The 26428-nt window shown below is 44.4% G+C and overlaps 1 protein-coding gene across 2 annotated transcripts in view; it reads left to right on the forward strand.

Moving 5' to 3' along the window:
- TTC39A (tetratricopeptide repeat domain 39A) overlaps positions 1-26428 on the forward strand; it is a 553301-nt gene that overhangs the window by 111984 nt on the left and 414889 nt on the right. Inside the window, exon 1 of one of the 2 annotated variants that reach the window (XM_069232686.1) lies at positions 8842-8960. The exons of the other annotated variant lie outside the window; for it this stretch is intronic. Within the exon in view, the coding sequence (XP_069088787.1) occupies positions 8926-8960 (35 nt within the window). The 5' untranslated portion in view covers positions 8842-8925. Of the gene's footprint in view, positions 1-8841; positions 8961-26428 lie in introns of those variants that run through there. 2 annotated transcript variants of the gene reach the window in all.

Here is a 26428-nt window from a genome sequence, read left to right on the forward strand (position 1 = left end):
CGTTGCTGGAATGTCCTATTTTTAATATTGTGTTAAGAAGACAACAGAAAAAAACATTTTAGCTCAGCCACATGTCATTTTACTATAGGTCTGACACCAACAAAGGCAGACATAAATGTTGACATAAGAGACCATAACCTCACCTAAACTAGGGAACCCAGAACTAGGAGTCAGTACAACTAGTGAACAATAGTACTATTGGATGCTTCCCTGTGCACAATGTGGAATCCCCCATATCATACTAAGTAGTTGAGGGCTCATTATCCTATATGAATACATGAATATATGGGAATTCCATAAAAGGTTTGTCTGTTTCTTCTAGGAGTTGTGTACTTATGTTTATGTTTGTTTGTTTACGGAGATCATACAGTAGTTCTTTAACTCCTCTGACTCTCTTTGTTAGCTATCCGCCCTGTATGTGTGAGAAAACTGTTATTTTCCACCTGCCCTTTACTTATTCTTTGTGACAGGGAAGTTTGCACTGCTTTTGGCCATGTTGTACCTTTCTTGGGATGTTCAGTAAAAAAAGTCCCACTATAAAAAACAGACAAAGGTCTTGATTTAGACCTTGGCGGACAGGTTACTCCGTCTCAACGGTGACAGATATTTCATCCACCGCTATATAAATTCCATTATATCCTATTGGATTTCTATTTCGGCGGACAGGATATCCGTCATCGTTGTGACAGAGTAACCCATCTGCCGAGGTCTAAATCAGGCCCAAAATGATTAGCTTTGCCAAAGCAAGTTTTAATGCGTGGTGTGAAATAGAGAGTTAACCCTGACAAAATGTGGGAGCAGAGTCTGTTTGTTTTTTGTTTGAAACAAGCAGTTTTTAAATGGAATAAACAACTTTTAAAACCTAGTTGGGAAATCTGGCCTTTTAACCAACAGCATTTTGCATGCAGGGGTTTTGAGTCCATAAGGACAGTGTTGAAAGCAAAACTACCAGCCCCTCTGTGCAACATTGTTAGACCTGACAGCCTTAGGGTGGTCATCCCCCAATTTTCTGCCTGTCTCCCTCGATTTTTTTTAACCCTATTTTTGCTGGTATTAGGACTCAATTTACCACTGCTGACCAGTGCTAAAGTGCATGCGCTCTCTAAATAAAAGCATGGTAACATTGGCTCCTACCCAAATGGCATATTTAATTTATCTATAAGTCCATAGAAAAGTGAACTACATCTGTCCAGGGCCTGTATATTAAATGCTACTAGTGGGCCTGCAGCACTGATTGTGCCCTCCACATAAGTAGCCCCTTAACAATGTCTCAGGCCTGCCCTTACAAGGTCTGTGTGTGCAGTTTCACTGCCACTTCAACTTGGCAATTAAAACTACTTGCCAAGCCTTAAACTCGCACTTTTCTACATATAAGTCACCAGCAAGGTAGGCCCTAGATAACCCTTAGCGCAGAGTGCTATGTAGGTAAAAGGCGGGACATGTACTTATGTGTTTTTCATGTCCTGGTAGTGAAAAACACATATATTTGTTTTCCATTACTGTGAGGCCTGCTCCTCTCATAGACTAGGATTAGAACTGCCCTCATATACTGTTAAGTGGTAGGTTATGATCTGAAAAGAGTGGCCCTGTCATGTTTAGTATGGCCAGAATGGTAATAGAAAATCCTGCTTACTGGTGAAGTTGGATTTAATATTACGGTTTTAGAAATACCACTTTCAGAGCGTGGGCATTTCTCAGCACTTACTGCCATCTGTGTCTTACAGCCTGTCTCCAACCCCTGTCTGGCCTGTGCTGGTTGACAGCTCCCCTTGTGCATTCCACCCAGACAGCCATAAACACAGGACACTCAGTCACATCTGCATTTATCTGCATACTGAATGGGTTTCCCTGGGCAGGAAGAGTGGAGGGGCTCCCTCATAAATTTCAAAGGCCAGTGGCCTGCCCTCACACGAAGGACTGATAACCCACCACAGGGATCCTGGCAGACAGGACTGGGCTGAGAGGGGAACCTGTCCACTTCAAAACCCCTCTTTGAAGTTTCCCCCACTTCAGAGGCATTTTTGGGTATATAAAATGGGTCCCTGACCCCACCAAATCAGACACTTCTGGATCTACACCTGACCTCTGTCAGAGGAACTGTCTGGCTGCCCAAAGGACTCATCTGGACTGCTTTGCTGAGAAGGACTGCTGCCCTGCTTGTTGCCCTGCTGCCTGCTGGCCTCTGACTTTGCTGGGAGGACTCTGCCTTCCCCAGAAGTGCTCCACAAGGGCTTGGATTGAGATTGCCTCCTGTTCTGAAGTCTCAGCGACAACAAAGACTTCATCTAGTTGCTTCTAGCTAGTTTTCCGACTCCAGGACCGACTTGAGCGACTCCAGCACAAATGCCGCTGCCTGACGCCACACTGCTGCCTGACGCCACACTGCTGCCTGACGCCACACCGCTGCCTCCTCCAGCTCCATGACCCTCACTGCATGCAACGACTGTGGCCTGCAACATAAGACTGATGTTGCTACGATGCCTTTGACATCATGCAGTGTGATCGCGACACTGCAAAGTCAACTCATCACGTTTTGACCGACTGGATTCATTGACTACACTGGGTGACAAGGAACAGATGACTCACCACCGCCGCCGTACCAACTCCCCCTGCAACCAGATGGAACCGATGCCTTGTCTCCCCTGCCTTGCAGTACGGCACCGACACCTCACCTTCCCAGACTTCCTAAGGGACTGATTCCACACCGGCTCCAGCAACGCTTCATCTCCACGACTCCATGCAACATCTCTGTTTCTCCATTTTCAAGGCTACTGCACCTGGGGGTTCGTGCGACTCTGACTGACGCCTGTGGCATTGGATTATTGGGAACTACTCTGTCAACGACACTCCAGTTAGAGCTATTGAGTTTCTAAGTGCTTCAATGGGATTTAATCTTTAAGAATTAATAGCTTTGCTTGTGCACATTGGATTTTCATCATTTTTACTTTATTTAATTCAGATAAATATCTATTTTTTAAACCTATGTGGTGTATCGTGGTGTTTTCACTGTGTTACTGTATGAGTTATTGCACAAATACTTTACACATTGCCTTCTAAGTTAAGCCTACCTACTCTGTGCCAAGCTACCAGAGGGTGAGCACAGGATAATTTGGGTTGTGTAGTGACTTATCCTGACTAGGATTGTGATCCCTACTTGGACAAGGGTGTATACCTCTGCCAATTAGAGATCCCAAGTTCCAACAAACATACTGTTGTCATGAAAGCCAGGAATGGCTGCTGGTATCACGCCATAATCCCACTTTGCCAGCTTTGGAAATGCAAAATAAAATTCAGTTCCTGGTTTTTTGCCTTGTTTTATTCACCCAGCCCAGTGGGTGAGAGGGTAGAGATAGCTTGCCAAATGCAAATGTGAGTATCTCACTTGTAATGAGCTAGCTTTAAGCTCGATGGAAAATCAAATTGGTGCATTAAGATGTTATCTAGCAGAACAAAATGAGTAGCAGCAGCTAAACATCTGAAGAGACACTAAGAATGGAAGAACATTGTTCTTCTACCTGCATCCTTCCAGGTGTCAGGCCTGGTAGTCATTAAAAACTGTCATGAAAGGGGTCCCTGTATTCATATACATAACTTTACTGACAAAAACCCTGATCGATTTCTGAACAATGACTGTAAAAAATATTGAGGTAGTGTATGTCAGCGATTTACTGCCTGTTTCTATTTCACGTTTTACTTAATCTTGCATTCCATAAGCATATTAGCTATTCCCAGGATGGAGTGTTTATGCATTTCTTTTGTGTGGCATATTACTCTTGTAAAGTCCATACTTTGAACCAAGTCACAGCCAATTGTTTATAAAGGGTCAAGTTTGAGAGCTCTGGATTTGAGGCTGAAGGCAGTGCGAGTTTCTCACGGCACCTGTCAGTGGGTCAAAAAGGTGTTCAGAATACATGGTCATCCAAACCCTGGCCCTTCTGCAGAGTGCACAGAGCAATTGCCACGTAGTCCAATTACAATTGTTATTCTGTGAAAACGTATGTGAAGTACGAAAATAGTTGTCACAATAAGGGAAAAGTAAAAGAAAATGAGGTGCTTACAAGTGAGTCGGTTCGTTCGGTGTTTGGGAGTGAAGTGAACGAGGTGCGTGGAATTGCATTCAGGAGAAGTGTAAAAAGAGATTCTATAGAGGAAAGAGATGAAGTGCAAGATAGGCAAATTGATGAGGTGTGGAGAGGAAAAGGGCATATATGTCTAACAGAGTGCACATAAAGGGAGTGTTTGTAACATTCTGAAAACCAATAGCCCCTGCACAGGAGTCAACAATGTTTAATTCAGTGTCACAATTTCACAATTAAAACATTTTCATTATTAATTATTTTGATTACTCATTTATCTTAAACAGCTAACAACCATTGACAAAAGCAACTGTTCTGTTTGGTTTTAAGTGTATGTCACTAGTACTATAGCAGCTAGGTAAGAAGTATAGCACATCCAGATTCAGCCCCAATTATCAAGTTGGTGCACAGTCTGTACAGCACCAACAGCTAATGGTGCTGCTCGAGCAGAATAAATGTAACGAAGAACATCAGGGTGCTCCCAAATGAGTATTGATCATCTAAGAGTTCAATCCAGTTAGAAGTATGGTCTTGCAACCATAATTGATAATTGTTTACCTTAAGAATATGAGCGAAGAGGAAGATTTGGGAATCCATTGCCCATTTTTCTGTACCTTGAGTCCTATTACAGCATATATCCGGTGACATCAATAGAGCGAAACGTGTTGACTGTGGTTGTATCTATGTTCATATAATAATAAGATTTTTTGGAACTTAATACAGAAGAAAGAAATAAAAAACTTCTGTGGTTCCTGTGAACATATTCAAAATTGGATTGAACTCTGTCAGTTCATGTGCTATATATTTGGATGCAATAACAGAAAACTCAGAGAAGACCCAAACTACCAGCCTTGTGGCACAATCTGAATCACAGAAATGTAGTATATGTGTTTAAGCCATGCCCTTAATTACAAAGGCCCAGTGCTTTAAATGGGCAGGTGCTGTCGGGTACTGAATACCAGTACTTCTCGGGAGCAAACAAGTACTCTAAGTAATGAGTTCCTGCACTTCTTTTTTTTTATTAGTTTCAAAGAAAGATATATATCTCAAACTGAACACACCAATTCCATATATAATCAGAATAAACAGGTGTCACACATTGCAGTTCTGGGGTACATAGGAAGTATACAGCAGCAAAGAGGCGAAAGCATGACACATCCATGATTAACAACGACCTAAGAGGGGCAACAATAGTCTCATTTCAGTCACTAGCCTCTTCAGGGGTCGATAACTGAGTCACAGCAGGATCAGACCCAGCTCAGCCAAGGTAGGCAGGGTAAGGCTCCCATAAGATGCTGGGTCGTGCCATAGGCAGTTGCTCCTTTTGCATATTTCCGCCATGTCACCACAATAGTTCACGATCATAGCCATGCTGTTACTGCAGGACTTCTGTTACTCAACCATATCATAGCCACCACCCTCCTAGCCAGGACGAGTAAGATGGATATGAGAAGTCTGCATGCTGCAGACGGTCATGACGTGTCCCTCCAACAAAGCAACCTAAGGAGAGGGGCCCAGTGCACTGCCAACGATTTCAACTAATACATGGAGAACATCTTGCATGTGTTGGTGACATTCACACAGCTCCAGGACAAGTGTAGGATGTCAGCAACCTCCATCCCACACCACTTGCACGCACTATGTTCCATACTCCTGAATCTTACCAAACGTGCAGGTATATAATAATAATGTTGAAGAAACTTAAACTATATCAGTTTGTGCCCATAATTAATGGGAGTGTCTTTTAACTGAATGCAAGAGTGTGCCCCTGTTTTATCTAGAAGTGCACAGCCCAGGACTGCCTCCCACCCCGCCTTGCCCTCCCCCACAAGATTCCCATCCACAGCCAGGAAGGCAGATTATAGAAAGGATATGGAGCAACCGTCATCCACCCGCTTAATACATGCAGTAAAAAGTAACACTTCAGTTGGTTCTGCAGGGTAAATAGTGCCCCTTGGTTCGGCCCCATCACCCCTTCGGGTGGGGGGGATATAGCTGGACCATGGGCCTTAGTGGAGGCCCTCCCCCAGGGAGCAGAACCTGGACTTGGCAGGTGTAAGGGAGGGAGATAAGGCAGGCAAGGAACTTTACTGGTTAGGAAATGGGACACTGGGTCCAGCCCAGTCGTAAATTTAGCAATAGGAATGTGGCAGGGAAGGTATTTAACTGCGGGCACCTGGCACGGGCCCTCTTTCTCCTGGGGATTCTTCAGAGGACACCCACCCGCAGAGAAGATAAGGAGCAGCGATTGAGTACTCTAGGGGATAACTGTCGCAGAGGCATAGGAGACTTACAGGAGGTGCTGGAGGTGAACAGGCCACAAACAGGTGACAGTCAGGACCCAGGGTGGTACTGACAGGCTACCACAATGGCCTTGTGTGTTAAACCGGAAGGAAACAATCAAGGGCAGAGCCTGTGGCCCGGAAGAAGTTGGTGTAGAGGTGACTAGGTCAACTGGCAAAGAAGGGTGGAAACGTTCACCCAGGACACCAGTTCATTATTGGGCTGGAAGCTGACGCTTGCCCTGATTGAAATGAATAGTGATATCGGAAGTGAATAGTCACCCGGTGGGCTGGAAGCAGACGCTTGCCCGAAAGGAAGGTGTGGTGGTGCCTGAAGTGAAAGGTCACCCGGCTGGGTTGTAAGCAGATGCTTACCCGGAAGGAACTGAGTGGATGCACCGGAAGTGAAAGGTCACCCGGTGATAGGGCACCTGGGTCAGACTGGCCAGCGCTGAATGTAGGGCACAGTGCTTGGGGCCGTGACAAGGAGGGCACAGGCTCGTTCCGGTTGGGGCTGGAAGCAGACGCTTGCCCTGAATGCAAACAAATGGTTTCTGGTTGGGGCTGGAAGCAGATGCTTGCCCTGAATGCAAACGAATAGTTACATACCCCAAGGTGATAAGGCACCTGGGGCAGGCTGGCCAGCACTGAATGTAGGGCACAGTGCTTTGGAGGCCCATGAAAAGAAGGGCAATAGCTCTTTGAAGAATTGAAAATGGCGGTTCAAGGATCACTTGTAAGTTGAAAATTGCCTAGTAAACTGCGGCCTCAATTCTTCCACAAAAGCAAAAATTGCTGTGGTCTGAGTTTGTGGGATCCGGGTGGGAGACCAGGTGGGAGGTGCCGCCGCTATGAAGCCAGCCTTTACAGCAGACCTCAGTCTTTGGTAAGCTAAGAGTGGCAGGGTGGACTCATCTCAAGCCTTGAAACTGACCAAGGACAGGAAGCTGCCATTTTCAAAGAGATCACCAAGCTTCATCAAGTTAACTCTTCATAGCAAAGTTCTAATGGAATGTTCACAGGTTCGGGACAGCAAAGGATTATCCAGCAGGGGGATGAAAGCCTCCCTGCCAGAAGCCACCACACCCTGATCCGCCCTCACCCCACTGGGCCAAAGGGACTTCCTATCTATAACAATACTAGACCTAGCAAGCGCCCACTCTACTCTGGCATGTGTAACAAGGGGTATAGCAGGGGTTCAATAGCGCAAGTAATGCGCCTACGTAACTAGATAGTAAAGGTAGAAGTCAGGTCCAAAGTTCCTCCGCGGTTTAGTAAGAATCTCCCACCATATCCTATATTGCCACTCACCCATATCACCCTGTGGCGCAGTTGTCTGAAAAAACTTTGCAGGAGCTAACTGCAATATTGGCGTATAGAAATAAGAACTTCGGCACTACCTCCATTTTCACCGGGGTGATGGGGCCCATCATGGAGAAGGGCAGGAGCAGCAACCTGTCCACTTGTGTTTGTAATTTATCCAGTGCTGTCCCAAAATTGGTTCTAATCAGGTCAGTCGCGTGTCACCCAAATCCCCAGGTATCTGACCCTGTATGGCTCCACTGCAGTTGATATTGAACAGCGATTTTTTTTCAGTACGGTCAGAAAGTGGGATTATTTTGGAATTGGCCCAGTTAACGCAGAGGCCAGAGTGTTCCCAGAAACAAATGACATCTCAGATTATGGATGACAGGTTCTCGTTTGGGTTTTGAAAATATAGGATGACATCATCCGCATATAGCGATATGATGAGGGAGTGACTACCAAGCCGCAAGCCGCAAGCCCCAATGCCTGTGCAGTTTCCAAATACTGCACACCAATGGCTCTATTACTAAAGCAGATATCATGGGAGATAAAGGGCAGCCCTGACTCGTGTCATGAGCGATCTGAAATGTGCTTGAGTGTAAATCCTGACTCTTGCACTGCGCTTAGAACAGGTGTAGCTCGTGCTGCAGACGCTGGCCGCGAGAGCCGCCCGCGGACGCGCACTTCCTTTTACGTGGATGTATACATGTAATAGGGTTATGCTGTCCCTCACAGTGCAAAACAACAATTGGATGAGGTGGGCTGACACATTGCTCCATGCTGTATGCTGGAAACAAAATACGAATGACAGTTAACTAATGGATTTAAAGTGATGATGCAAAGCCCCTGCATGTATGTATGGAGGTATTGATTTTTCTTTGATTATCTGGGGCCGATGGCACACTTTAGGCCAGACCTAAACGGCGATTACCAACAGCTACTGAAAGTTAAAGGACGTCTTATTTCAATAGACGGTCATTGAGTCGGGATACGTGGCCGGGGTCACAAGCAGCAGTGTAGTACCCCGGTGTGACGTCCCTGTCGTGCACTTAGCGTGTGCTGGGAGTGAATCACCACTGAGCGCGGGGCTTTAAATTAAACTAAAGCCGCCAATGAGTAAGCCTGATGCAATCAGTGTGCACAGCGTGCCCTGCCCCAGGCTCTGTGTGTGACAGTCATTCAGAGCTGGTAACGCAGTGCTGCTTCCCTGCGGACTGAGGCCGGACGCACTGACTGCTGCGGGCACTTTACGGAGAAGCGCCATGTCTAGAAACGCGAGCGCCCCCCCGCCGCCAGGGTAAGTGGGCACCGGTACTTCTCGGTTGGCTGCTGTTTGCAGGGAGGGAGTCTGCAGGAGTGAGCTCCCTAGGACGGTGGCACCGTCCCGCACTCGGATGAGCGCAGGTGCCTCACTCAGCGGGCGCTGTTCGCTGCCGGCTGTGTAGCGCTGTGGTTTGAAGGTGCTGGTACTTAGGCAGGAGGGGTGGGGGGATCTGTGCAGGTGCCCCAGGGCCGCCCGCGAGAGTCCCACTTTAAGACCTAAAGCGACTATACGCGCTTCTTTAAAGGAAACGTTTAATGTCTCCCTACACAGACTAGTTCCTCTGTTTAACAAAACATCGTGTCACCGACATGAATGTACCCAAAGCTCGGCGCCGCTCGCACATACAGTCTAAGTTAAGAATGTAGCGAAAACTTAGAAGAGGCAGTGATGTTTTAACTGCGCTCTCGCTTTGTCTGTTGTTGCATTTCTTGGAAGACGAAGGACACTGTGTTCATCTTCTGCTGAGTTAAAATAATGTTCAAGACCGAAGAGCAGCTGTCACGGATCTGGAGGAGGCGCTGACCCTTCAAACCCTCAATGCCTTTGTTTGCCAAGGGCCGGATGAACTGAAATGACTGTAAGGATAGAGCCGATGCATTTAAAAGAAGGACGCTGTCCTTCAAAGCAATATTGTTTTAAAAGGAGTACACCTTTTAAGCGGTAATTTGTCCTCTTATCACGTTGGGTCATCCGCTGCTTTATAATTCTGCATATAGTGCTCCCACTGAGCAGAGCTTTGCCTGCGCTGGGAGTCTCCGCAGGGCCTATGGTCAGGGCCACTAGAATTATGCGGCAGGAGAGAGCCACATTATGAGACAGCTTTGAGTAAATTATTCAGCAAGTAAAGTCAAATTATGCATCGTAATGTGGCACATTTTGCGATACTTTTATTTTATCTTAACATTTCTACACGTGTTAACACTGTCTGGGTAAAGATTTCACATCATTACTACTAGTTTAACACCCAAATGTAGCAATAAGCAACAGAAAGGTGATCAGTGAACCTTTTCAAAGGGCCTTCCACTGCACGGCAGCACAGTGCAGCGTTTTTAGTAACTTTTAAACCGTTTGAGCTAGAATTTTTTTTTTAAAATCTGCAGATTATACAGCAGATGATGGATTGTTTGCCAAATGTGGCATACGAAAAATGCTGTGGCCTCACAATTACATATTGCCAGTGGCCATGCCTATGCTCTGGAAGTCTCTGAAGGGCCTATGCTATAAAGAGCTATGCCCCGAAAGTCCTTGAGAGGCCTATGCTTTAAAGAGGTTTGCTCTGGCAGTCTCTGAGAGGCCTAAACTGCCACGTGCTGTGCTCTATGCGTCTCTGAAGGGCTTACGCAATGAAGAGCTGTGATCTGACAGGTTCTGAAGGGCCCACTGTGCCATGAGTTGTGCTTTGATAGTCTCTAATGGGACTGTGCTGCCTTGTGTTATGCTCTGCCAGTCTCTGAAGGGTCTGTCCCGTCATGAGCTTTATGCTCTTCATTGTATGTGAAGGGCCTATGCTGCCATGCTTTATTCTCTCACCGTCTGTGAAGGGCCTATGCTGCCCCGTGTTATGCTCTGACAGTCTCTGATGGGCCTTTCTTCCTTGGGTTATGCTCTGACAGTCTCTGATGGGCCTTTCTTCCTTGGGTTATGCTCTGGCAGTCTCTGAAGGGCCTGTGCCACCATGTGCTATGCCTTGACAGTCCCTGGAGGGGCTACGCATATGCTATTCTTTGACAATTTCTGAAAGGCCTATGCTGATGTGTGTTATGTTTTGGGTCTCTGAAGGACCCGTGCTGCCATTTGTGTAATGACACTTTAAAGGCCTATGCTGCCATGTGTTATGCTCTGCCAGTCTGTGAAGGGCCGATGCTGCTTTATGTCTTGAAGGGCCTATGCTCGGACATTCTCTGAAGGGCTTTTGCTGACGTGTTATGCTCTAAAACAAAAACAATATGAAATGCCATACAATAGAGAAAGCTATATCTATTATTACAGCAACAGTGAAAACATCAATTGATCACTGGAGAAAATGTCAAAACCTCTTTCTGCAGTTATTTGTCGCACACTGTCCCACCCTTCACCATAGAGGCACACATTGACTCTTACATGTGGAACAAAACACAATACAATCATACATATCACACAACTGATAATCCAAATAAATGTATATACCAAAAAAGTAGTTGTAACGTACAAAATGAATAAAAAGGAGTGGAATAACCACCGCACTTCAGTCTTCCTGTATTATGCATACGTGAAGTGGCTGTAAGTCCAGTTTACCAAACACAGTCCACGTGACGAGGTAGTAATAGTAGGAACCGCAGATGGGAAATATTCTTTATCCGTGCTGATTCGATGCAGATCAATCCCTTTTCATATGTGCCATTCTCAAATAGGACAATACTCCTCAATGGGTAGACGCGTTTCGGCTCTGTATACTTATGGACCTCATCAGGACATTAGAAGATAGAAGTACGGTTGTCTGTCACCAAGTTATCAAGAGCTGTTGGTGAAGCTTGTATAGAAATCTGGAGTTTGCTGCCAAACGTGCTAATCCTAGTTGCGAAAGGCGTTAACACTCAGGGATATTTTTGAAAAGCAGTAGCCACTGCGCAGATCCAATTCGATCTTTGCAGTATGCTGGAAATGCAGAGAGACAAATTGTTTGGTTTCCACTTCTCTCGGAGCAGGTGCCTTGACGAGAGATTAAAAGGGCACAGCCGTGTTATGCTCTGACAGTCTCCGAAGGGTCTTTGCTGCCACATTTTATCCCCTGACAGTCTTTAAAGGGGCTTGCTGCCATGGGTAATCCGCTGAATGGTCTAGGCTGCCTTGTGTTGTGCTCTGACAGTCACTGAAGTGCCTATGCCGCCATGTGCTATGCCCTGATAGTCTTTGAAGGGGCTATACTACCATATAGTTTGCTCTGGAAGGCCTGTGCTGGCGTGTGTTATGCTTATGTTAGTCTCTGAAGGACCTGTGCTTCCCTGCTGGGCTTTGACAGTGTATGAAGAGCATATGGTGCTATGTAGTATTCCTTGACAGTCTCTAAAGAGACTTCTGTGTAATGTGTTATTCTGTTAAGGGTTTAGTTTGCAACGAGCTTTGGTGGCAGTCTCTGAGGGGCCTATGGTGCCATATGCTATGCTCTGACAGTCTCTGAAGGGCATATGCTGACTTTTGTTATACTCTGACAGTCTCTAAAGGACATATGCTACCTTGTGTTATGCTGTGACAGTCTCTGAAGGACCTAAGCTGCCATGTGTAATGCTCTGACAGTCTCTGAAGGACCTAAGCTGCCATGTGTAATGCTCTGACAGTCTCTGAAGGACCTGTGCTGCCATGTGTTATACTCTGACAGTCTCTGAAGGACCCAAGCTGCCTTGTGTTATGCTCTGACAGTCTCTGAAGGACCTAAGCTGCCATGTGTTATGCTCTGACAGTCTCTGAAGGACCTAAGCTGCCATGTGTTATGCTCTGACAGTATCTGAAGGTCCTGTGCTGCCAAGTGTTATGCTCTGACAGTCTCTGAAGGTCCTGTGCTGCCAAGTGTTATGCGCTGATGACAGTCTCGGAAGGGCCTACGCTTCCACGTGTTATGCCCTGACTCTCTGAAGGACCTGTGCTATGTTCTGGCAGTCTCTGCCCATCTTGTGTTGTGGAGTGCAGAGCCCTGTCACCTTCAGAAAGATCCATGCCGCAAAACGCTGTGCTCTTCCCTCCGACCACAAAGAGGGTTTGATTAATTCCGACAGGGGTTCTGCGCGGCCACTCACTCACTCATGGTCTCTGGGAGCCCGAGACTTCATTGGTCCCTCGCCCCCAGTCTTCCTTTATTTCACGCCCTCCACTGAGTGTTTGACAGCCACAATGTTTGCTTTCTCATGCCTGCACTCCACGCCCAAAAAGTACACAATGCCGGGGCCTTCCGGGCATCCGCGTGCGCCTTTACAGAGCTCTCCCAGTGTCTAGGAGGGGCTGACACCCAGAGGACTGGTATTTGGCACCCTAGCGTTATGTCACACTATATTATTCTGCATTTATTGACGCTCCTCCATGCTATGATGATAAGTTTGTAGTGCTTCGCACTCCACTTCTGCTGTCTCTAAGCGCTGTAAGTTACGAATGTTACTATGACCCAGTTCAGTAGCACTCAATGCTATCCAGTTATTCCACAGTACGCCTTAAGTGGTTTACTGGACGTACTGCGAGCCTACCGGCGTGCATACATAACGCACCGTTTTCTATCCTTCTGTCTTCCGACTGATGACGAGAGATCCTGACAAGAATCTAACTGGGAAGCTGGGGTCTTCAAGAATAACCCGAGACATCCATGTCCTGTGTGCAGTCTGTCTGGAACGGGTAAAGGGCGCCTCAGCATCTTGCAAGTCCCCCTGTAGCTGGCTTGGCTTTGAGTTGCACAGTGCTTAATTTGTAAATAAAAAGGTGCCGGTGCCCAAAGCTCTCCTCTTAAACACGCGACTCCTGCAATTAAACGTGCGAGCACGGAATACTGAGGCAGCGTAATTCTGAAGCCACCTCGGGCCTCTTCAATCCATATAAAGCCACTCCCTGCCCCTTCAGCTCACTCTTGCAGCTTTCTGCTTTTCCCCTTTCTGACACTTTTTTGTTTTTCTCTTCTTCCGTCTTTCCCATATGTGTATTTTGCCTGCAGCACATGCTTGAGACAGAAGAATAAGCCTCGGCCCTCAAAAACAAGTGCCGGTGCTCAGCACCGGAAATAACAAGCACAAATTAAGCACTGGTGTTGCATCACTTTTCAATGTCCATTTGACCGCAGGGATCTTTTGGGCCAATCCCTTTTAAGCCGTAAACAGAGGTATTTTGGGACTTTCCTCTGAAAATCTGGTATCAAATTCACAGAGCACCAAATGGCCTTCTTTCCACCATTGGTATCTACTGACGTGTTTCATCCTTTGGCACGTGTATACCAGTGCTTTTTTTCAATGTCAGTCGAGCTGCAAGATGCTATAGATTTTGTAATAAGGCCGAGCGTTCGATTTACAAAAGCAATGTTCCAATTGAGGTCTTTGTGTAGCATTACATTATTCTGGTGGAGGTTGCACCTTGCAGAGGAAACGTACTCTTAGTTTCTCTTAATTCTCCCAGTTGGGGTGTGTCGAGAATGGTGTGTCAGAGAAGTGGGAGGACAATTCCACTCAAATGTTGTTCATATGCACACCGGTGCAACTTTCTGGCTCTTTATCAAACTTTGTGAATGCATTTCTCGTATTTATCTGCACTATTAAGTTACAACTGAAAGGTAAAGACATAACTGTGACCGAAAGGGCTGGAGGAAGAACCAACAATTTTCACAAGAGCGGCGGGAAAAAAAGGACGTGAGAGCGAAACATAGTTTCAAGGGAGAGAAAAAAGGATGTTTCTGAAGTTATTTTAAGAATGTGTCATATTTCCTTCACGGGTGTTTTGCTCAGTATGTGAAATATGCAAAGTTAGGACCAGGAAACAGATTTAAATGTTTTTAGTAATTCACATACTTATTACTATTCCTTATGCCAGTTAAAAGTTACACCCGTTTGAAAAGTGGGATTGAGTAACTACATCCGTAAATCATTTCTATTTTAATGAACTGGTCCCATATTTTTGTAAGGCTCCTCGGTGCAGCTAATTGCAGTAGACTGGCCTGGATCAGACAGATGCCAGGATGAGAAACATATTTCACTTGTCCGCTTCTTAATCCGTTTTAGATAGTTGTAGCTTCTGGCCTTGGCCATGAACTGAGTAGAAGGTTGTGTTTTATTGCCAAATCACATCACTGAACAACTGCCCCCTCTGCTGGGGCTTGGAATACGTCCTTCATGTGATGAAGTTAGTGTTCTTAAAAATGTGCCCCATATAGACTGTAGGGAGCAATGTTCAGGATCATCTGAGCCGCTGTTCTATCCCTAAAACTGTGGGGCCTTTGAGCCGGAGGAGCCCATCAAACTGCAGACCAGGTGCCGCTCAGGGACACCCTGTGGTGGGCTCTGAGCCCGGGGAGGTCATTCATTGGTGTCCCCACCGAGTAGCTCGAGGAGACCTCTCTGCAATCTAGGTATAAGGTGAATTAGCTGTGTCCAGGGTACTAATCTTCCTTAAAAATGAAGTTCAGTGGCTTAGTTGCTTGTAATGGTCCCAAACATCTTCATACGTTTTTTAAGAATAATTATAAGCATCAGAACGTGTGCATTTGGAAGATAGTTTAGGATCACTAGCTTTGGGGTTATATTGTCTGGTTGCAAAAATCGTTTAATTGGTGACATAGCAAGGATGGCGAATGGATGCTGCCCACAGAGTGAAACAAAGAAATCCCTTCCCTGTTCCTTTTTCCTTGTCTGTTGCCTGTCAGTATGGAACACACGAGGCCTTCCCAGAGAAGGCGCCTGGAGGCTATAGATGTCCAGCTGCTTGTTTACAGTGAATTCCGAGAGTGTGGCCATGGTACCCTTCTCAGAAAACTCTGATGAGGAAACACTGCTCCGGTCTGGATGGCTGGATTATCAAACTGCATAAGAGAGTCCGATTGGCTGCTTCTCAGCTGCCAGAACTTGGTAACATAAACTAGATTGTCTCTTCAGAATACCAAACGCCTCTTTGGACCAAGACGTGTAGACCCTGCTGCTTCAGTACATCCATAATATGGTGCCGGAACCTGCCCATTTCTTATTGGCTGAGAAGAAACAGGAAGGCGATGCTAAATGTGCAATTGCCTGAATTATTGTTACAGCTAACCTTCCCTTGTTTGGAGCGCACAGCCAGATCATGGAGTCTGAAGAACGGACACAGCTCCTAGAAGCCATCACTGTCTCTCACAGTAGGGGAGAGGAGGGCTGCCCAATAAACTGCAGCTAAAAGTGCAGGTGAACTGAGTGGCGACCTGCTAGTAAACACACTCACTTGTGCACCAACATTTATTCTTTGTTTGTCCCAGCTTTCATGCAGAGGTCCAGCACTCAGTTGGCCTGTCTGCTAGCCAGATAAAAGCAGGCATGAATGGCCCAGAGTGAACTCTTTGTGCCTGTGGTGTTGTACACCACATTCCTAGACCACACCCCAAATACCTCTACACGACTACCTCTTCACCATTAGCGAGGGCTCCGTGGTTGTGAGGGCTCACCATGTTTAAATGACTAACACCCCCTAACCTGAAAGTTTGCTTGTCTTCCTGGGTTATGGTATCCTGCTTCTCAAACACAGAGATACTTTTTAATTCATTTGCAGGTTACTGTTGCAGCTTATTTTTGTTTGTTTCAGCTATATTTAGAAATCGTGATCAGTAGGTTTTCAAATGTTATTAATGTTTACGAAGTAACCAATTTCTTGCAGTTGGATTGCAATCACTCATTTTACAATGCAATTGTGGTGAAGGGATAGCTATCATGAACATCACTGTAAGAAATGTGGTCGTTAGTGGGCTGATGTGGGAGCCCTAGTTAAGCAGCAACCACAGTTCTTGTCAGAGTAAGGCACAATCCAACCCTAAATTAATCTGTGCTAAACTCTCTGGTGGCTTGGTAAGAGTAGTCAGACTTAACTGTGAGACAATGGGTAAAGTATTTGTGCAACACTTCAAACAATAATAAAGTGACAAACACCACACAAAAAAGGATTCCACACCAAGTTAGAAAAATAGGGTTTATTGTAATAAATAAAACAAGACCAAAGCAACAAAAATCGAATCAGTAGAACAGTAGATATGCAGGGTTAAAAATGTCAGTAAAAATAGTTCAAAGAAGCACAAAGCGTCAACTATGGATGGATGGTCCCACCTGACCCTGACAAAGTCGCAATTTCAGACCAACTACAATGGTGTGGGGGCTGGGCACAGGGACCAGGTAGGCCCGCTGAACAAAGTACCTTGAATCCTGATTTGCAAAGCGTTGCGAGGATTCATGGTAAAGATGTGTTACGCAGCCAAAGCTATCCATCAGTTCCGAGATGCAACTAGGCTGCAGTGCAGAGTCCGCAGCCGTTGACGAGGGATTGAATGATTGGATGTGATATGGGGCTTTGCGGTAGTACTGTTCCACGCAGCAGCAATGCATCGGTTCTGCTTGGGGTTGCATCACACAGCAGAGGAGATGCGTTGGTTCTGCTGGATCCACAGAAGCTGGCAGAGCACCTTATGCCCACTTCCAAGGGTCGAGGACCGGGTGGCACCACTTGTCAGGCTAGATTCACAGATGGCAGAATCCGGGTGCTGGGTTCAAGGTTGTTGGAGCCTCCTGTCCCTGAGGCTCTAGTCGAGAGACTAGTCAACTAGCCCTTGGGGCCCTGGGTTCAAAAGATGCAGGTCTAGTCCTGGTGCCTGCTGCCCTCCTGCCTGGGTAGGCCTTCTCACCCAGGCAAGATAGCAGCAGGTCAGCAGAGCAGGGCAGTAGTCTTTCTTCCTGGCAGAGTTTCCACAGGTCTGAAAATGTACTGAAAAGTCGGTGTCTCAGGTCCAGTATTTATACCCAGTTGCCCCTCTGAGGTGGAGAGACATTTCTAGAGGCATACCTTTGAAGCCTTCCTTGCCCTGACCCAAGACTAAATACAGGGGTATGCATTCCTTTGTGTGGAGGCAGGACACAGCCTATTCAAGTGTAAGTAGGGCTGTGCTCAGCTCCCCCCTCCAGTCCTGCCAGCGATGGCCCTTCTAGGCACACCTAAGCTTCCTATTGTGTGTGGCTGTCTATGAAGAATACATAAAGCCCACCCCGCAGGTGACCCAGAGAGAGGCTGCGGGCACTAAATGGCTGAAGCAGGAAAATGACAAATGTCTAAAAGTGGCATTTTCAAAATTGTAATGTAAAATCTGACACCATAAGTTAGGATTATTCATTACAATTCAAAGACACCAAACATGAATGAATATCTTGTTCCCATTTGAAAGTTACAGCTTTTTCCGTACAATAAGATAACTCCAATGCTACTGTATGGGAGAGGTAGGCCTCGCAATAGTGAAAAATGAATTGAAGAGTTTTTCAATGTCAAGACATGTAAAATTAAGATGTACATGTCCCACTTTTTAAATACACTGTACCCTGCCCCCTGGGCTTTCCGGGGCCTACCCAAGGGGTGACGTGCATGTATTTAAAATTAAGGTTTGGTACTGGCAAACATTTTAGTTTGCCAAGTCTAAATGGCAGTTTGAAACTGCTCACACAAGCTGCAATGGCAGGCCTGAGACATGTTTAAAGTGCTTCTTAAGTGAGTGGCACAATCATTGATGCAGGCCCATTAATAATATTAACTTTACATGCCCTGGGCACAGGTAGTGCCACCTTACTAGGGACTTACAAGTAAATAAAATATACCAATCGGGTTTGAGACAATCTTACCATGTTTCCAGGGGAGAGCACAAACACTTTACCGCTAGTTTGCAGTGGTAAAGTATGCAGAATCTTACAGCCAGCAAAAACAAAGTCAGCAAAACAGGAGGGTTGAAGGCAAACGTGTGACCTTCTTCAACTTAGGCTTACAGTTATCTACAAAAATGAAAAAGTGATTGGTAGAGTGCTTGAATTAAACTCAGCCACTGATAATTACTCGCAGCTTTTGTTACCACTGAACTACATTAGACTGAGACTACCTATGTGCAAATCAGACCTGTTCCTTCTCCAATAGGAACAGTCCAACCTGAACCCCCCAGATATGCTCCCTCTGAACAGGAATATAAGCAATCCCTGACTGGCTTGGGCCTATTTGGGCCTAATGCGCTACATGCAATTTGATTCCAGTTGTAAGAGAATGTAGGTCCCACGTTTGGGCATATCTGTTTCTCTTAAGGTGTGTCACTTAGAAAAACAAAAAAGTGATGGGTGGAATGCTAAAATTAATCTTAGCCAATTGTAATTATTTGAAGCTGCATGTCTGTTAATCATCTTTGTGCCTACTGTGTCACTTTAGACCGCAAATAGCTATCTGCATATCAGACTTAGTTCTGCTCCCGTAGGCACACTCCAAAATGAACCTCCAGGCCAGCGAGCTTGGAGTGATATTCCACTTTCTGATCATTCTCTTTGGGCATGAGCTAGGGGGTGCAGATCAGGACCCCTACTTTTTAACTGTGCTCAAAATGTCAGCTTCTTTTATTGGGTGGAATTTAAATACAAAATTAGCTAGTGGGTGTGATCCGTGGTTTTACAGTTATTATTTACTGTGTGTGTGCCTTTCATACTTTTCGGCTCTGATTTACCATTATCTTTGAAAAGGTTAGAGCATACTTTTGCAAATGTTTGAGAAGACAAGAGGTGAGGCAAATGTTAGCTGACTTATCTGTTTTCTACAGAGTACAGGCGAGGAGGTCGTTGATGAGTCTATCTTCAGAGTGAGTTGGAGAGTTTGTGCTCTCACAGTTACTTTGTCTAATTCCGTTTGGTGGACACAGTACTTGATAACACCAATGTGTACTTTAATTTTGTACCATTTTTACACAGTTTGGTATGTTTTCTTACTTCTGTACAGTTCTGAGGTACAACTTGTTGCTTATGTTTCTATGTCTGAGTTAAATAGCTTTGACTTTAGCAATTACAAAGCACATTCTCTTGGGTTTTAAGTGGGTTGTGTTTTTGGTGTGGACATTTTAGGGGTTATCCTGGCTATCTTTTCGCAAAAACAAATATTTTGTCAAGGACGTTTTCGAGTAATGTATTGCAATCTACTCTGAGCTAGTAGTGGCCGAGTGGTGCTCCTCAGTGACCTTGAATTTACGTTGACATGGGGAATTAAGTGATTTATCTCCATTGAGTGCCCATATCGGAGGAAACGTATATATTCTAGATGAGGTATTGTAGAATTGGCTGTTGGATCTAAACACCAACAGAATACTCTTCATCATGAGAGAAGATATATTTGTGATTGTGTCAGTTTAAACCATTCAGCATCTGTTATTGCTTTGCTCATTCTAGAAAAAGGTTGGGTCAAAGCACTTGAAACCTCTCGTAAAGTAGCATGTAACCAGAGACAAAAGGCTTTCTTTGCCATTTATGTGGTACTGTGGTATCCTAATATTTATGGGAAGTGGCAGCACAAACTATGCATAAACATGTGAAATGTTAGTGCCAGCTTGTTGGACATCAGTGCTGTTTACCTGTACACCTTATTCGTGCAGTCTTGGCACCTGTGCTGAGCTCTCAACACTTTTTGGTGGGAGACCATTCCAGAATTTGTTATTGACCATTATACCGATTGACTGTTATTGAAATATCTACTTTCTACAAGACAGACAACACAGAAGTTTCGATTCTTAGTATAGTGAATTTTAATACTAAAGAACCCTGAGGAAGTTGTTGAATTTCCCAGCTGTTTGACTTAACGTGGTGATGGAAGGAAGAACAGGATGACTAGAAAGTGTGGCCATAACAGATCTGGATTGCACTGTATATTATGATGGGTTCCTGACAAAGAATCGTGAGGAATAAGTAACCAATGGACTTAAATACAGCATACAAGCATCTGTATACAATTTGTACAAGGATCACAGATGTGCTTTTCTCCTGGAGATCCATGGTGGGAGGTCATTCTTCATGCTGGCGCATTTGGTAGTGAATTTGAAGCATTGTATGTGGTGTGCGTCTTCTATCCTTTTATTGCCCTCAATGTTGTATCCTTGCTTGTAGTTATTGTTTCTGTTGCAAACAAAAAAGCCCTTATTCCACGGGCCACTAAAATCCATCAGATTAGGATTGCACCTCTAAACATCCACGATTTCAGCCAAGCAACACTTAAAAGTGACCAGGTAACTGCCTCAAAGTGTTGTGTGGGATTAGATCCTGCGTGCAGCAATTTTAATAACCCTTGATTTGTTTGAGCAAGAAACAAAGTGTATTTTTGTTAACATTTTCAAATTATGCAGCAGATGTTGGATTCCCTGATAAGTGCATCAAATTCATGTTTACCTGGAAAATACCATGGCCTCAGAATAAGTCTGTTAGTAGCCCTGCCTATTACCCACAACCGTGGCTAATTACGTCCGACACACCTGCATATTTCTTTTCTCCACTAGTCTGGTCAGCAAAATGTCAATGGAAATCTCTAAGCGATAGCCTTAATCTCAGTCTTGATCTCTCCCATTAACTCAGGAGTAGTCAATGAACTAATCAGTAACTTTCTTACATGAAGAGCTAAAACATGTCAGATTCGCTTGTATTTACTAGTATAGAGATGTTTATATTTTGACACGGGGGCACCATAGAACACCAACAACAACTTCTCTAACTGCTAAGATCCTGAAAACACTGTCTGCCAAAATTATATAACTATAGAATCTCTTGGATGCATCACATATTACATTTTGCTGTATGAACGTGAACACAGAGCAGACCGTATCCTCATACTCAAGGAGTTTACAAATGCTGAATTGTTTCTTTCTCTGTTTTGTTCTAATTACTATTACTATGAAAATATGTTTAAAAAACAATTGCTGGTGTTCTAAGAAAAAAACCTTACTGTATCCTCTATGACTGCATTTTTCTCAAGTCAGATTCAATTATTTTTAAACTTTTTTTTTTAGCTTGAAAATTCCTGATGTTATACCCATATTCACATGTGGTTCCATAGATTTCTTTGTGCCAAACATAACATCCAGGGCCACGTAGCATAAAATCTGCAATGGTGCACAAATTGGGAAGATCAGTTTCCCATCATAAGTGAAGCTTACATAATAAACAATGAAGAACATAGATCTTTCTAAAGCCCACAACAAGTCTGCTACTCGTGAGGAGGGACACAGGAGCACATCGTCCTGGCCTGAGGTGGTTAGTCTGCCTTTCCTGCTACAGAAAGACTCAGCAAGAGTTGGACCTTGAGATTACAGAATGTCAGGTGAACCTTCAGGAGTCTGTGGTGCTGAGGGAAAATCAGTAGAACTTGTTTTGGTTAGACAGACAGGGAGGACCTAAGCATTCATTGAGTAAGAGAGCAGAGCCCGTGTGGTACTCGAGTCCCTGTGTTTACCCCAAGAGCTTACACTGGTCTGCTGCAGGCGCTTTAAACTCGGGTTATTCTCGTTACAGCAGAGAGGTATCATGTTAGATGCACTGCTTTGTATTTTACTGTATCTCCGTCCTCTGGCCAGAGCATCGGGGCTTTGGAGAAGGATTACACATGCAAGGTGACTGACATTTTCTCACTCTATTCTTAGAAATTAAACTGTCTGGTTTAAGGAAGGCGTTCATTTTTGCATGCGAAAAATGGTGTTCCCATGAATTTGTGTTTTTCGTTTGGCAGTCTCTAGTTTCTTAAACTCCCTTTGGAGAAATTATTGATTAGCTTTTTAGTGTTAAAGTATAACATTTCTTGTAGACTATCTATGTAGAAAGATGAATTGAAGCCATAAATAGCACAATTGCAGAACTTAATATATATGCATGAGGAAAGGCAAAAGTGCTATCAAGTCCTAGAGGCTGATGAGGCCATAATTTTCTTTACAGCGGATGTTCTTTCACATTTGAAGTTGTTTATACAAAGTGTATTGGCAATGTACGATTGTATGTATCGTTCAGCTGTTATACAACGACCTGTGTGTACTAAAGTTGAAAACCACGAATAGGAAATAGGGGAGGGCAACGTAGAGGCCGACTTGCATTTGGATAACTAAGCTGGAACAAGGGGCCAAGGAGGCTGTAACCGATACATGGATGAGTGAATGTTTAGAGGGAAAGAGGAATGACTGTCTCTCTACCAGCTAAGATCTTCATCTATGTCGTTGGTAACAATCATCACATTCAGTGCTGAGTGATAGATGGTAATTTATTTGGCTTGAGTTTGATCGTTTTACTGATTTACATGTTCGCCATCGAAGGAGCTTTGGTAAATTAATTGTAGGGCCTGCCAGCACTCAGTTTGCTTTTTCTTTATTCGAGGTCTCAAGAGTGCAGTAGCCTGTGAATGATTTTAAACGTGGCTTTGAAATGTCTGAACTGCAAGATGCAAGAGGAGTTTGCTAGATGTCAAATTGATGTCCATGTTTCTGAACTGCAGATTACGAAGAAGAGTGCCCACATAAGGCCATTGATCTTGGCTTACATAGACTTCCTGGACAGGGCGAGGATGGGGAATGTAGTCAAAAATGTGACTGCTGCAGATTACAATTGTAACTTTGTCTAACAATGACTGTATGTCCCAGCACTGCATTGAGACTTTATACTCTTCTGAAATCCCTTGTCATTTTGGATTTTGATCAGTCTGCACACCACACCTTTCAGGCAGGAATTGTTTACGTTGGTCACACATTTTCTACTTCTTTAATGGATTTGACAGCCAAACTTTCCTCTGCGGTACCTAGTTTTTAAAATAATAAGTGCCAGGGCTCATGTCAGGAGGCCACTGCAGTGTACGCCACCCGTTGCCCCAGCTAACACTGCCAGTGACAGCCCCAGCACTGCTACTAACAAGCACACTCCTGCAAGTGTGACAATCCAGACTATTTCAGGCCCCAAAAGCTATGAGAATGTCTTGTGTATTGAATTAATAAACAACTGTTGTTGTGCTCATCTCTAAACTAGACAAGCAGCACTACCACGTGGCGTGCTAGCATAAGTGCTAGTGTTGACATTTAGGTACAGTTAGGTTTTGAGCACCGGAAATCACATGCTCAAATTAAGCACTGTTCCTCTGGCGTAACTGCTACTACAATTGTAGCTATTTTCTGTCTTGTTCTCATGTTGTAGCGCAGAAACTCTGACACCAGATTTGTGGAAAACAGGGCTTTTATGTTTAAATCAACTCCAGACATTTAGCTTCAGTGTAATAGAAGGAAAATTAAATGTGATGTTTGATAGCTGGTCTCGCAGATGTAGGAGGTAAAATAGTTTTAATAGATCCGACTCTGTTCGTCAAGAGAACAGAAAAGAGAAGGCAGGTATTAATTTGTGGGTATTTCAAAATTATCCCAAGACCCTTTTCACCCCATGCAAAAATATCTTACAAGTGGGAGGGTGGAGCAGGCAAGTTAAATTCCTGATGTCTCCTTCTTGTTAAATACTCCAAGCAGTGGAGGTGTGGGAGATAATAGCGCTCTTAATACAAAGTAGAAAAAAGATGTTAAGAATCTCCTTACAACATGTGAGGAGGGATAGTAAGCTTATTTTTCAGGTGTGACACACAGTCTCCTTTACTTGCCGTAAGCCACGGTCCATCCTCATGACTGTAGTGGTTGGAGACACAGTGTGTGGTGCTCCCTAATGACTGAAATAAAAAAATAACTATTCCAGAAGACTTTAAATCAGTGACTAATCCATCTGTCCGAAAAAAGCTCATCCACCTCAGCTACTTCCTGGAAAGTTTTGAGGTGATCCATCAAGCAGGGACCAAGGAAACAAGCATTTGCAATGCAATGGGTGTTGCATTTGCTCAAGTTACAGCTATTCGCATTTCAAACTCCTAACCAGACTTTTCTTGCCACATAAACTACAACGTAAAACAGTTTCACATATGTGAGCCCACGGCCACCATGAAGCATGATTGAAGACACACAAAAGAAAACAGTAGTCCGCTCGCAGTGAAACGTATTGGCTAAAGTTCAATTATCTACGTAACCGGCAAAAGTGCAATTATCCACGTAACCGGCAACAGTGCAATTAGCCATGTAACAGGGTTGATGTCATGCAAAGCGCTCGACTCTTTTCCAGTGAGATCGCACTGCCTGCGAAATAAGAAGAAAAAGTAGTCCAGAAACCATACAGAAAAAAATTGAGCCTCGTATGTTTTCAGTAGTTGGCTGGTGTGCTCGAGGAGGGCTAAACACCGGGTAAGGCATGACGTATGCATGCCTTTCACTAATGAAATGAAACTAAATTTAAAAGGCAAGCCCACGAACCAGCCAAACTGATGGGTGTGGTTAAAAGACCATACAGAGATTACACCAGGGACAGAGCGCTTTGCGCTCGACCCTAAACAGAGAGGTCCCAAAATGTTGCTTTCCTATGTTAATTTCTATAGGAAATTTTGGGAAGCAATACCAAAAAAACAGTTTCACAGAATGACTCCAAATTTGTCATAAAGTTAGAACTTCAGTCAGAAACTGTACGTTTTGTTATTTGGGCTAAATCTGGTCAGCCATTTTGAAGAAATTTGCAGTTAAGGAGCCACTTGAGGTAGTCATTAAAGGGTTAAACTCATAGTGATATATGGACTGTTACTTCAGTGGGAGTCCTGCAGTACTGCAAATTTAAGAAAACTAAACCGATTTGATTAGTAAAGAGATCTTTTTCCCCAACAGGTATTTTGGTCCCTCTGGACCAAGTGATCTGACTGGCTGGCCTCAACATGAAGTAAAATGTTGTGGAGCATTGATACAGGACTATGTCGTAGTGGTGGACTGCCGTGGAAGGCCTGGTACAGCGAGACCATGCAAGCTGCAAAATGTGAAGGTTGTGCAGTCTGGCGGTACTCCGGATGGTTTTTCAGTTGTAGTGCGTCTGTACTCCCATGGGAGGTATGGTACAGTGAGACCTCTAAAACTTCAATAAGTGAAACTTACACGGTCATGGGTGGCGCATCAGCTGCGATACTGTGTGAGTACTGTGGTACCACAAAACAAGTTACAAAAATAAATAAACAAAGAAAGTGTGGAGTGGGTGCTTGTTGGGGGGTAGACCTTCTACTGCGACACAGGCCAGGCCCTGCGGCCAACCCCATGTTGCACCCAGTAAAAAGCTATGCTAAGTGGAAGAGTTGGGTAAACATGATAAAAAAAGAAAATTCACTGAAAAAAACAAAGGTTAAAATAACATTATTAGATATGGCAATACGATCTTTCTTTACTTTCAATACATGGAAAATCGCTGAAAAACAAAGCTTAAAGTGACATCATAGTTAGGTAAGATACTAAGATCTTAGTTTGCATTTGAAAAACTCTTGGAATTTCACAGAAAATAACAAACGATAAAGTGACATTATAGGCAAGAGTTCAAATAAAATAAAAACTAATGCTTAGAATGAAAAAAATGCTGAAATTCATAAGTTATATTTTACAGAGCTAACTAGAACTTCCACCCCTAACGTATACTGCTCATATCCTCACATATTACATCACTCATGACATAGTAAAGGACATCATTGGTGACCTCATCCAATGGATACAACAATTTGCTATAAAGTATACGTAATTTGTTATCATATAGAGACCCTTTTCCCTCCTTTCTCACATGGGCCTGGGGATCAGGGTGTGCTCAACCTTTCTTTTTATGTGCCCTTTTAGTTTTTTTCAGAATATGGGGGAATAGTCACAACATCCTGTAATGCTGGGCACAACACTTTCCCTGATGTTGCTGCTGACAAGTTGGAGGGCCATGGTTTGCAGTCTGTAACTGGGTGACTGTGCACCCCTCATCATATCCAGACACAACCAGGGTGTTGCACTGGCTGGAGATGGGGGGCCTTCTGTTGCTTTGGGTGGTGGGACAGTAGACAGACTGGAAACTAGCAATTCATATCAACTG

The sequence above is a fragment of the Pleurodeles waltl genome, chromosome 4_2, assembly GCF_031143425.1.
Source record: "Pleurodeles waltl isolate 20211129_DDA chromosome 4_2, aPleWal1.hap1.20221129, whole genome shotgun sequence".
NCBI classification, from domain to species: Eukaryota; Metazoa; Chordata; class Amphibia; order Caudata; family Salamandridae; genus Pleurodeles; species Pleurodeles waltl.